This window comes from Diabrotica virgifera, chromosome 3, assembly GCF_917563875.1.
Source record: "Diabrotica virgifera virgifera chromosome 3, PGI_DIABVI_V3a".
Taxonomy (NCBI): domain Eukaryota; kingdom Metazoa; phylum Arthropoda; class Insecta; order Coleoptera; family Chrysomelidae; genus Diabrotica; species Diabrotica virgifera.
Genome location: NC_065445.1, coordinates 95,138,608 through 95,152,607, shown reverse-complemented (window position 1 = coordinate 95,152,607; position 14,000 = coordinate 95,138,608). Strand labels below are relative to the sequence as shown.

Genomic DNA, 14,000 nt, shown 5'->3' with positions numbered 1-14,000 from the left:
CTCGTAATATCAGACTCGTTCGATAAAGAGTCACTTTACTGACTGACTTTACTGAAATTGGTTAAACAATTTTCCGACCGCGGTACCGCGTGACACCCTGTGTATTTGTTATAAGGATTGTTATACGGATGTATTTCTTTGAGTAAGTTTGTGCAAAAAATCGAATCAGAATAATTTACCTAACGGGGGCGACGATACAGACTATAAGTACTAATAAGTAGTTGAAACGGTCAAAACAAAGAAACGCACACTCATCAAAAATGCACTTGAGATTCTCGTATAATCAACATTTACTGAATCGATCCAGGAAGAGTCAACTCCAACTAGTAAAAGTTGATTTAAATTTTTAAAATCAACTATTACTGCTCGTTTCAGTTGGAGTTGACTCCAACTAGTTGGAGTCAACTCTAACTGAGAATCAACTTGAACTGTAACATAAACAAAGAACTGAGGAATTACATAACAGCTATTTTTCGCAAAACTATTTTTTTGTATTTTTTGGGTGATTCTAAGCAAAAAATGGTCCTACAAGTTTTTTTCGTAGGATGCATAGTTTTCGAGATAAACGCGGTCGAAAAATCGAAAAATTGCAATTTTTGAACCCGAATAACTTTCGATTAATAAATAAAATAGCAATTCTGCTTACTGCATTGGAAAGTTCAAGTAAAATTCTATCGGTTTTTATTATTTTCAATGCTAAAAATTAATTTTTTTCATTGTTAAACAAAGCTATAAACACATAGTGCTTGGATGATGTTTTCAATGCATTTCTCATTTAAATCGAACGAGAAGGCGCACATACAGACAATTTCTACATAGATTACGTACATTAAAACGCATGCATTGGTCACGGGAAACACTATGTGTTTATAGCTTTGTTTAACAATAAAAAAATTAATTTTTAGCAATACAAATAATCAAAACCGATAGAATTTGACTTGAACTTTCCAATGCAGTAAGCAGAATTGCTATTTTATTTTTTAGTCAAAAGTTATTCGGGTTCAAAAATTGCAATTTTTCGATTTTTTGAAAGTTCAACCGCGTTCATCTCGAAAACTATGCATCCTACGAAAAAACTTGTAGGAATATTTTTTGCTTAGAATCACCCAAAAAATAAAAAAAAAATGTTTTGTTTGGCAAAAAAGCGTTGTTATGCAATTCCTCAAGTTCTTTGTTTATAACAATCTTATCGACATCCGGATCAACTGTTACCCAAAAAATTCGTATTCTACGGATCAAAATAGATAAATAAAAAACTTGTGTAAATCCATCTGAATTAAGGAGGCCGTTGTACCCCCCCTGGCGACAGGACTAGTAACAGTTCTTTTCGAAATTATTATTCCCGTGGTCGAAGATATCGTTAAAATTAAGAAATATTCCGTTTGTGTTATCATTCCTAGGGCTTAAAATGGTAAAAAAGTTCCCATAAGTTATGGTTACCGCTTATTAGTACAAATCTACATAATTACTCTAACAATGAACATAAAGATAACTTACCGGTGAACACAGCAGTTGTTGCAATCTTTCTTGTGCATGCTGACCTTTCTTGGGCCTAATCAACAGATAGATCTTCGACACTCCAGGACACGATCTCAGTAACTTTTCCAAAAGGACTTTTCCCATAAAACCCGTACATCCCGTGATGAACAGCGTCTTTCCATTATAGAATTCGCTAACACTACTGGAATTATTGACCGAGTTCTGAAGAGCTGACATTCTCGCCTCGTTCAACATGTACTAGGGAAGAATATCAAATTTTCCGTATAACTACTACAAGCTAATGATATAATCTGGAAAAATATGTATGAACATTTGTCACTTCTTTTACTAAAAATACAATGTTTTTGTGCTTAAGGAGGATGACGTTCTTGCTTTGGAAGGCTTCTATTTCATCTTCTTGCGTGTACCTGCAACAAAACGAAAATATAAACGTCACTTCTTTAAACGTCATTCCGTTGACATTTTCATTATATAAAAATCATACGTAGGTATCCACGGACCTATCATAATATTGTCATATTAATGAGTCGTCACGCAGTAACAAGAATAAAAAACCGCTAAACGCCGTAAAAATTAGTTAGGCATACATAATAGGGCAGTCAATGAGAGCAAGAACAGGTTATTACCTCCGAATTCTATCCTACTGCATGGATTTTAATGAAATTTTAGGAATAGCCTGAAAATATCTCCTTATTCAAAGTCTACCCTATGCCGATGTGTGCTTTTGTCTTGGGGGAGGTTCCCACCCCTTCTCGGGGGTGGAAAAATTTTTGTTGAAACAACTACGGAAGTTGCTAGAGAAAATAATTCTAAGCAAAAACTGTTCTATAATTTTTTTTCGAAAACTCAATACTTTTTGAGTTATTCGTGGTTGAAAATTGGCCATTTTCATTGAAATATAACACCTTTTCAAACGGTTTTTTGCGAATACCTTAAAAAAATGCATCTAACTAAAAAAATATATAAAACATTTTTGTAGCTCATAAAAAGTCAAAGAGATTTTTTCCTTCTTCAATCTTCTAGTTATAACACAAAAAGAGATATGGTAGGTAAAAAGAGTTTGTTTTTTGGTGCATGCTCAAATCAGTGTATTCAACTTGAAATAACAGAAACGGTCGATTTTAGGTGTATAATGCTACCAATACCTTTTATTGTGCTTGAAAAATCCTTTCAAATATGCAATATTAAATGTCGATTACATTCAAACTAAGCGAGATATGCTGCAAAAAATTGATGACTAACGAATTTTAAGAAAAAAATTGAGAAGTATATTTAACCCCTCATCCACAAGAATTTAAATGCATCGTTTTCCTTCTACAATACATTTTACTGCAGTGGTATTTTTATGTTCAAAAAGTTGAGCGGGCTTAAAATGAATGGTTTTTGAAAAAAATAAGATCAAATTATAGAGCGCATATTTAAATTTTCTTAAAAATCTTCCTTTTTCTCCATGTAACTTGAAAATGATAAGAGTTACTGTTATAAAAAAACAAAATCAAAATGTTTATCTAGAAGAAACCTACATTTTTGTATGGTATCTTTTTTTGGCATCTCTTATCATTTTCGAGTTACATGGAGAAATAGGAAGATATTTAAGAAAATTTAAAAATGCGCTCAATAATTTGATCTTATTTTTTTCAAAAACCATTCATTTGAAACCCGCCCAACTTTTTGAACATAAAAAGAACACTATAGTAAAATGTATTGTAGAAGGAAAACGATGAATTTCAATTCTTGTGGATGAGGGGTTAAATACACTTCTCATTTTTTTCTTAAAATACGTTAGTCATCGAATTTTTTACAGTTTATCTTGCATAGTTTTTAATATTGCTTAATTTATAGGTCTTTTCAAGCACAACAAAAGTTATTGGTAGCATTATACACCTAAAAGCGACCTTTTCTCTGTTATTTCAAGTTAAATACACTGATTTGAGCATGCACCAAGAAAACAAGTTTTTTCACTTACCATATCTCTTTTTGTGTTATAACTAGAAGATTCATAAAGGAAATAATCTCTTTGTTATTTTATAAGCTACAAAAATGTTTTATATAGTTTTTTTTATTTAGATGCATAGTTTTTAAGGTATTTGCAAAAAACCGTTTGAAAAGGTGTTGTTTCAATGAAAATGCCAATTTTCAACCAGGAATAACTCAAAAAGTATTGAGTTTTCGAAAAAAAATTATAGAACAGTTTTTGCTTAGTATTAGGTTCTCTAGCAACTTCCGTAGTTATTTAAGCAAAAAATTTTCCACCCCCGAGAAGGGGAAGGAACCGCCCCCAAGACGAAAGCACACATCGGCATAGGGTAGACTTTGTTTCTTGGGCTATTCCCTACTTACTGTGAAAAGTGAAAATATCACGTAAATCGATATAGTAGGATGGAATTCGGAGCCACATACCCTCATTGACTGCCCTAACAATATTGCAGCTACAAAAGATCTGATATGAATATAACGTGGCGCGAAAATGTATTTTCATTTCGATGCAAAACAAAATTCTAGTTTTATTTTAAAAGATTTTTTCATAATATTTGCTCAATTTGAAGTAAAACGCGCCACAAAAGAGTAACTTTGATACAGTTTGAATTTTGAAACTCTTTTGTGGCGCGTTTACTTCAAATTTAGCAAATATTATGGAAAAATCTTTTAAAATAAAACTAAAATTTTATTTTGCATCAAAATGAAAATACATTTTCGCACCACGTACTATTCATATCAGATCTTTTGTAGCTGGAATATTGTATGCGCCACTCATTTTTACGGCGTTTAGCGGTTTTTTATTCTTGTATCAGGAGTTTTTCAAAGTTATTTATAAATTAAATGTATGAAGTTGAATGCAATGTTTCTCGAATACACGTTAAGCTTTATAAATGGTCGCATTTGTCGCATTATCTCCCAAATGATCTAGTTTCCATCGAATGTACACTAGATTTTTTTCTATTCGAAATAGATTGAAAAAAATATTGGGATGGTCGGTAAATATACTCGGATTGCCCGTTGCCAGATCAAATTTAGCTTCGTAACCACTACAACTACATAAACCATTTCGGGAATAATCGTTAATTGGATTATACTTTTGTAGCTTAATAACTTCTAAACGGTTTAACCGATTTTGATCACTAAACATGAGTTTGAAACGTATTGACAAGTAGTATCTGATGCATCTAAGGTCAAGTATGATAACTAAAGCTATTACAGGAATTATTGAGCTTGAAAAACCGTTTTTCCATAGGAAATAGATTTGATCATACTTATGAAGCCTATAACTTAAAAATTCGAATTTTCCCGGATATGAGGTATACACCGTTAGATTCGTCTAGAGACCTTCTACAAACGCTCAGTTATTGGCGCAATTCGTAGGTTGAAATTTTGAGTAATTGTCGAAAAACCAAAATTTTCAAAGTTTGTTTTTCAGTTTTTCGGTTATGCTGAGCCGTGTGTATGTCTAATCCTGACGGCTTATACACCATTTGAAATTATAACTCAACACTATTGATTTGGTGTATTTGCGGTTCTCCTGTCTCTTCTTGAACCGAAGATATATACCCCCAAAAAATATGCCATTTTGTACCTACCAAGTCCTATAGCTAGCTTATGGTTGGTCAAAATTTAAAAACTACACCGGTTCTGAATCGGCCCTGACCCCCTCTTCAAACACAGAAAAAAAATTCAGATCGGTTTAACTTTTCCACACACATAGGTACATATCCACAAACATTTTCCTTTTTTTTTAAATAGAAATTGAGTCATATTTCTGAGCTCAGTAACTTTTGAATGGTATAACAGATTTTCAAAATTAGACATGCGTTGGAAAGGTAATGATCAGTACTATTAGAAGCCGCAAAGGTCGGACTTAAATTTTCCAAGTTTTTGGGAGTTTTGGGGACGAGAACGAAAAACAAACTCGATAAACAAACAAAACAAACAAAATAGGAAGGGCCGTAAAATCCACACCCTTGGACCAAAATGGATGGTTGACATATGAATGGGTGAGTCTTTTCCTGAAGTTTAAGATGGGAGTTGGCCCAATTTTCAATTCAGTCAGATTAAGAAAATTGAAAATTTCGTGTATATACGCTGTGAGCTCGTACGTAGAGGGGATATTTACAAATTCGCGAGCGCCAGTAGGGGCAAGTCTGTAAACGTTTACCGGAAATTTGACATAAATGTCAAAGTGATTAATTTAAAATTAAAATTAAAAACATTAATTATAAAAAATATTAGTTGGTCAAAGCTGTGGTATATATTTTTACCTTAAATATACTTACGTTTTAAATACTGAATTTAAGTTTTTTTAATGTTCCGTAATATGTAATTATAATTTAATCTAAAAATCTTAGCGCCATCTACACGATAATTGTGAAAGTATCCGAAGTAAGAAATTCATATTTTCAATAGAACGTCAAAATGATTAGCGAAATCTTAAAAAAATCGATTACAATTTAATTACATTTTTGCGTTGTAAATGTTAAGCGATAACAATTAAATAATAAATTTAAAAATTACCGGTGAAAGTTGAATTAGTAATCCGCTAGGAGCGCCACCAGCGAAGCTCAGAGCGTGTACAGTACTTAGAATATAAAATAAATCAGGAAGGAGTACAATGCGAAATGACTACGAGCCAGGAAGGAGGTTGCAAATAGCGATCAGCTGTCAGATTTGCTTTCTATCTCCAGTGACGTACCTTTGAAAGAGGGAACAAAAAAATTCTTAACGATTTTATTACATCTTTGATGTTAAACAAACAGCTACAGATCAAGAGAAAATACGTATTAATATAATATTTTGTTGAAAAGTCAGTTAAATAACATTTTATTATACTAATAACTTCAGTTAATTGATTGCATATACAGGAGCTTTACCAGAGGGTACGCCTATGCACACAGCTGATCCAAAACACAAACACCTTCTACCTCGTCGACAAAAACTTATGAGTCATCCACAGACGTTCAAGATGGCCGGTTCCGCTAGAAATTTAAGGTGTTGTTGATATATGAAAGACTCCTTCTTGTTTTTTTATATTCTAAGGTACAGTGATGAGCGCACTAATAACCAGCAGAATAACGCAAAAGATGGAAAACATTTAAGTTGTGCGATAAAAAGAGATGAACCTAGCGGAGGTGTTAAATTTAGCGATGGTAACTTATAGATTGACATTATATTGATTGTTTCCCACCTTTAGACGTATCGGATGAGTTTCAGAAATACCACTGTCACAGTGACAGTTTTAGTTGACATACTTCTCTGATACGTCTAAAGGTGGGAAACAATCAATATAATGTCATTTTATATGTTACTATCGCTAAATTTAACAACTCTACTAGTTTTATTTCTTTTTATCTCACAATTTAATATATGCTTTCCATCTTTTACCATGTCCTCCTTGTGACAGGAGACAGGACCATTGTTTAATAATTCCCCTACTCATGTTCGTGGTGAATGGTACGTTTATGTTGTGACTCCGTGGCTCGATGGATTTTTTCTCTCATGAAAGGAATGTTTAAGTTGTAGTGAAGTGTTTGATTACTTACGTACCATAATTAGTGTGACTAACTAGCCCGAAGAATCCGGGACATGGCCCGAATTACGAAGTCGTGTCCCGGCGTCCCAGACAAGGCTTCCGGGCCATCCCAATTTTCAACGTTTTCGTAAAATTCCATTTTGAAATTTTTAATACACATAATCATCCTTCTAAGAATTCACATCAAATTGAATTAGTGGGACGAAAAAAAGTCGACAATTTCTAGTTCTATTTCCAATACCACATCCAAAACGCATGCATTTTATACCTATCGTCGTATATGTAGTTCTACGAAAACTCAAACTCTGGACTTTTTCCGGTGTCTGTATTTTAATTATCTTCTTCTGAAAAGACGATTTAAAAACTTGAATATCAAAAAATGATAATTATATTTTATCCCAAGTTCAATTTACATGGAAATCCAACATTAGTAGATTTTCTAATTTTTCGTTTTTTGAGAACGATTTCCGGATTGGAAGTCGAAACGTCAAAACCTAACAACAATGTTAGTATCATTAGGTACAACCCATTCCATCAAAAACATTTTTGTCAACATAAAAATGTTAAATAATCAATAAAATGATGATATTAAAGTTTTATATTAAAAAAAAACGGCCTGATTTGCATTGAAAAGTCCCGGATTTTAGGTAGTTTTTTCAGTCTTGTCCCGAATTCGACTAAATTGGAGTTGGTCACACTAACCACAATGCATCCACTATCGATCTTAGGACTTTAGACTGGCATGTTTGATGATATTCAGCGACGTTATTTGCACAGTCCCATGTTTGACTATGGCTTTGTATACAATAATTTTGTTTTGGATGTTGAGTTTTCTTTGATTTGCGTCCATGGAGCCAATACATTTCCAGGAATTTTAAGTCGAGCTGTCTTCTTTTGATCTGAATATGTGTCTTCCAAGTGAGACGTTGGTCAAGATATCTAGCGTATGTTTCTGTTGGTATTCTTACATTGTCCATAATGAACCAGATGAAGAAATAAATTCAAATTCAGAAAATGGCGATGGGTTTAAGTTTTTACGTGACAACATTATTTGCATATATTCGGTTACAGAATACTGTGCACCGGTGTGATTGAACAGCAGGCATACCCATGTAGTTGACACTCAGCGAAACCTTGCTATGCATTTGATAACAGACACAATTATTCCCCCACCCACAAACTGGTTCCCCTTCCTTAATAACAGCAGCTCCACCCAACCTACGCGGCGAACATGCATTGGTTGAAGAATACAACATAATAATTATGGATAATCGTCAACAATGACATTCCCGAGTTTCTTGGAAATCGTCTCCGATGCAGGTTACCCCCTGAAATCCACTCAAGCGCTACATCATTCCAATTTTGACTTAAATGCCCGATAGAGCGAAGAATGGGAAAGTAAAGCAGATCCGCATTACCATAGTCTACTGGACATCATAGACAAACCTGACGGATTTGAAAGTTTTCGTTAGATTTTGGAAACCCTTAATCGAACTCGAACAAACTGCGGAAGATGCGCCAACTCCCTCCACAGATGGGGTAAACTTCACTAGCCTACCTGTGATTGCGGCGCTGCGAGTTAGACGATCAGGCACATAATATGTAATACCTACAAGACTGTCCACAAAGAGCAAGCAGAGCCAAAAAGACTGGACATTTGTTTGTAATGTATTGTATAATGTATGCACACATGTAAAAAATTACCTATTCTGTGATTTAAGCCATACGCTAAATAAAATATATTTTGGTTTATACAAAAAAGTAAATCTGATGGGAATGTGATCTACTTTTGGTAACTTTAATAATGCAATTGTTAATAGAACGATATCAGGCTAATTTTGCTTATAGATAGCAAATTTACACTTACCCTAAATTAAAACACTTTATGTAATACTTATACCATAGTTACCGGATTCTAATTATTTTTAAAATTTAGACCAAATAGTCTCCATAAAAGCGATAAAAAACTCTTGATTCATGAGTTATGGTAACCTTTGACCTTAAATAATATAATTTTATTTATCTTAATAATACCTATTATCACAGTGGCGTTCATTTTTTCTTCGAGTGTAATTTTCGATATTTTGTCTTGACTTGGTTTTGTTTGAAATACTAATGTTCAAAAGTCCCTAGGTTATATTGCCATATTTAAAGCTTACTGCTGCATATATTGACCATGAAAGTTTTTATGCTATTTTGTAGATTGTATACGGTCGTAGCCTTTTGCAGCACGACTTATCAAAATACTCTATAACGACGCTTCATTGCTTTTAAAAAAAGTTGCTTGAATAACAAAACTACTGATCCAACGGACATGAAAATTTGGAATTTTTATTTAATAGAAAAATTTCCTTCGTACTCTATGAGATTCAAACCGGTAAATTAGAGAGCGAAAACTCGGTTCCTCCTTTTGGGTTATAGTGCAGTCTTCTCTTCTTCACGTACCATATCCTTTCAGAAGGTTGGTTACCATTATAACTTTCTTAATTTTATTCAGTGCCACATGCTTGTATCAACCCCATACCAATCCCGCAAGTTCTTTAACCATGAGTTTCCCCTTCGTCCTGGAACGCGTTTGCCTTCTATTTTCCCTTGTATAATATTTTGTATCAACCTATATTTGGGACCGCTCCTTACATGTTCGAAATACTCCAGCATTCTATTCTAAATACTTTTTACAATCTCAGTAATCTTCCTGAGACGTTCTAGTATTGTGGAGTTTCGAATTTTCTCCATCAAAGAAACTTTTAAAATTTCTCTATAGCACTACATTTCGAAAGTCTCAAGGCGATTTAGATCAATTTGATTCACAGTGCAAGACTCGACACCATAAAGTAAGACCGAGAACACGTAACAGCGAAGTAGGCGGATCCTCAATGCCAATTTTATGTCTGTGTTACATGGTTCCTTGGACATCCTTCTAAAAGCGGCTCTGGCATGCTCTATTCTAGACCTAATTTCACCCTGACTCTCTGCGTTACAATTTAACTGATATCCAAGGGAAACGATTTGATCGACTTGCTAAGTTTGGTACTATTTACAATGTATAGACGGTTTTATTTTCTAAAATATAAAGGAAAAGATTCCTCTCATTGGCTGTAAACCATAATAAAAAACTTACTAAGGAAGTAAAACTTTACTTGTAGGTAGATGGTATATAAAATATTAGTAAGTGTTTTATTTTCTGTTGTTTACTTATTACGACTATTTTGGTTTTCCGTATGTTCCGATCCAGACCTGCTTCCTTACAGCTCGCAACGATACTATCAAGTAATGTTTGCTGATCTTCTTGAGTAGAAGCTAGGAGTACTGTGTCATCAGCATATCGCAAATTATTGATGACTTCACCCTTCACAATTATTTCTTCTTGTTTTTTATAAAGTCAATACCTACACCCGAGAGGGTAGAAGGTCTAAAGATTATATATATATATATATATATATATATATATATATATATATATATATATATATATATATATATATTTCATAAAGTCCATTTTTGAAAATTCTTTTCTTCTGAGTAAACGTTGAAAAGCAGGGGCGACAAGAGACATCCCTGCCGTATAGTTTAGTACAATATCCTAAATGAGAGTTTACTGAAACACCTTAGGCCTTAGAACCTTCCCAGGTTGTAATGTGTCCCAGCCATTCGATACTCAAATATTCGCTTGAAAGTAAAGATAAAGACAGCCGTGTTCGTTAATAAGCACTATCGGACTACCCGAAAAAAAATTTGCGCTTGTAGACACTTTGGCTTATTTAATTCGATAATGGTAACACTAGCGACTTAAAAAAAATGGAGGAGTGCTTCTCATAGAGCATATTTCAGTTCCCTTGCTCCTATATCACCGTTAGACCAAGTAGGTATATTATGAAAGTGAGACATGGGTGCTATAGGAAGTCTGTACCAACACTTGTCTCCAACGTCGAGCAGTGTGTGCAGTGCCATAACAATCCTTTTTAAAAACTGGATCATTTCTACGAAACTTCTTATCCCTAATCACCACCGTAAAGGACTTATTATTCCAGAATACCCAGGTGGTATGAAGAGAAAGGAGGTCCTCTTCACCTTGTGAAACAAAACAAAACAAAACATTGTATGTGGAGTACCACAAGGTTCAGTATTGCGTCCTCTACTGTTCCTTATCTTTATAAATGACATCACTAATTTAAAAATCGATGGGAAAATTTTTCTTTTTGCTGATGATACCAGTATCACTTGGAGCAACTCAACTATTGCATCTCTTCATGCAACTATACCTGCTGATTTGCTTACGATAAAAACCTGGGCTGACTCTAATTTACTCTCTTTTAACGTGGATAAGACAGTAGCATTATCCTTTAAAAGTGATCTTTAACCCCTGCTTGTTAATAACAGCCAGATCTCTACCGTTGATTTTGTAAAATTTCTTGGTATTTTTTTAGACATCAACCGCAAATGGTCCCTCCATATCGATTTGTTAAGTAAGAAACTCGCCTCAGCCTGCTATGCTATAAGATCTGTTTCGAGAAGGAACTCAATTTAGCATATTCTAAACTAACATATTTTTCCTTGTTCGAGTCTCATCTTCGATATGGTCTTCCTTTTTGGGGTTCTAGTACAGCTGCCCAATTAGATGTTATTTTTAAATTACAAAAAAGAGCAATAAGGTATCTGTTTGGCCTCAGAAGAACAACACATTGCAGAAGTTACTTCAAAGATTACGGAATTTTAACCCTTCCATCTTTATATATTTTAGAAACTGTTTGCAATTCGTAAACACATTCATGTCTTTCCAGCAAGGCCTCATCATGACTACTCCACCAGAAATTCAACTTTTGATGTCTATTTACCGATCCCGTCCTCTGAGTTAGTAAAGAAATCTATATTATATTCCGCAAAAAAAACTATACAACCATCTCCCTTTACAACTCAAATCTGCAACACCTTTCCCCAAGTTCCGTAAAATGACAAAAGCTCATCTATCTAAAAGACTACATTATTATTCAATAGAAGGGTTTCTTAATGACTAACTAAGAAATTACAGTAATGTGCAAGTAACCAAACTTATCTATATTTGGGTGTCACATGCAGCAGCTTAAACCTATTAGTTCTTATGTCTATATTTTACTTTGTTGTATGTATGTCCACTTTGCAATTTCTATTAATTTTTGCAATATATCGGTTTTGTTTTTTTTTCTATACTTTATTAACTTGTATTTTTTTTATATTGACGATTTATCAAGTTTCAAAAAATTGTATTTGTTATTGTTATTATTTTTTTTTTTTCTGACTTTATGCTATGCTTTGTCCATAAAAGTTGTATAATTTTCAGTGACAATAAAGCATATTTCTATTCTATTCTATGAAGAAGGCATTAAGTATTTGTTTTACTCAATGGGTTTTCTCCAATTAAAAGATTTTTAGCGTCAGCGTGAGTCATTCTACTGAACAATTGAAATTTCACAAGTCGTTGTTTAGTATTGAATATGGACTCATTACTATACAAATAATATCAATTTTGCTGTGTATGAAGTGGATATGGCTGTAGTGGTTTTTCCAAGCTTGAAAATATTGATGTAACATTTTGTTAAACAGCTAAGATTCCCTTCAAATACTGCAGTGCAATCTTTTAGGCGTTTGTTTAAGTAAGCCACCACATCACATTTTATTTGATCGTTCCACATCGTACTTTTCATAGTGAGAATTTTCTACAGAAATGTTACCTAATTTATTATTTAACTATTCGGTTTTACGTTAATTGCATTGTTTTTATATGCGGTTCCATGCTTTATGTAATAAATATTGTAGCCTAATCTGAAATCATATTTATCTCGACGTATATTGACTGTACGTCAATTCGCTTTGATTTCAAAGAAATATCACACCATATAAATTATGGACTTAAAATCTGGTCACTGAAGCTAGAACAAATAAAAAAGCTACATGCATTTGAAATGTGATGTTACAGAAGGATGCTTTAAAATGAAATAGACCAGGGCGCACCTGTAAAAATATTAGTACATTTGGATTTTGATAGGTCTCATATTTTTTGCAGAAATTGCTTGAAAATAACTCATATCGATGGTGAAAGTTCCCAACCTCCTATGTCAATTTTTGGATATTTTGTTTTGCTATCCTAAATTAAAGAGAAATACCATGTATTTTTACTGTTTACAAGCTCCTATGTCGTTATTTCATGTATAAGCCAATTAATGAAAAAACGACATAGGAGCTGTAAATAGTAAAAATACATATTTCTCTTTAATTTAGTGTAACAAAACAAAATAACCAAAAATTGACATAGGAGGTTGGGAACTTTCACCATCGATATAATAATACTTATTTGAGTTATCCTCCTACTCAAATAGGTCCGGAACATTATTTAAATAATCAAAATGTCAAAAAATGAAGGAAAAATTCGAGTTTTTTCTTCGTTTTTTGATTATAACTTTAAAAGTATTCATTTTCGAGAAAAGTTGCACAGTTCCGAGAAAAAATAGCAATAATTGCGAAAAAACCATAAAAAACAAGTATTCGCATTTTACGTTTTTCAACCATTTATGCTACACTTAGGACTTTCATATTTCACCCAGAAAAACTTTATGATATAATAATAGTCTGGGCTGATTATCGGAGAATAGGCCATATTTGGGAAAAGTTATTTACCAGAAATTTTATTGCTGGAATCGAATCTTATAATTGTATATATTAATAATATAGATATGCAAAGTCCGCAGATAGTGTGCTACTTTTTTATAAACAAAATGGCGCCCGAAAATCGTATTTTTTTCAATTTTTGCTCTATAACTCCAAAGATTTCAACTTTAGACCAAAAACACCCAAATAAAAATTCACCGCAATTAAATTCTGCATAGAGACGTGTTTTTCCGATTTACTTCGACGAAAACTTTCCCCGGAAAAAGCGGGTTTTTCCAACAAAATCTTTAATTTTCAACTAAACTTTTAGATAAGTTGTTAATCAATAATTAAATAA

At 33.2% G+C, this 14,000-nt stretch overlaps 1 protein-coding gene across 4 annotated transcripts in view; it reads right to left on the bottom strand.

Moving 5' to 3' along the window:
- Positions 1 to 14,000, bottom strand: part of LOC126881945 (putative fatty acyl-CoA reductase CG5065) — a 210,224-nt gene that overhangs the window by 54,747 nt on the left and 141,477 nt on the right. For 3 of the 4 annotated variants that reach the window (XM_050646684.1, XM_050646686.1, XM_050646687.1), the window contains exon 2: positions 1,498 to 1,907. In XM_050646684.1, the coding sequence (XP_050502641.1) occupies positions 1,498 to 1,734 (237 nt within the window). In that variant the 5' untranslated portion in view covers positions 1,735 to 1,907. Of the gene's footprint in view, positions 1 to 1,497; positions 1,908 to 8,888; positions 8,987 to 14,000 lie in introns of those variants that run through there. The other variant, XM_050646685.1, reaches the window with a different exon arrangement.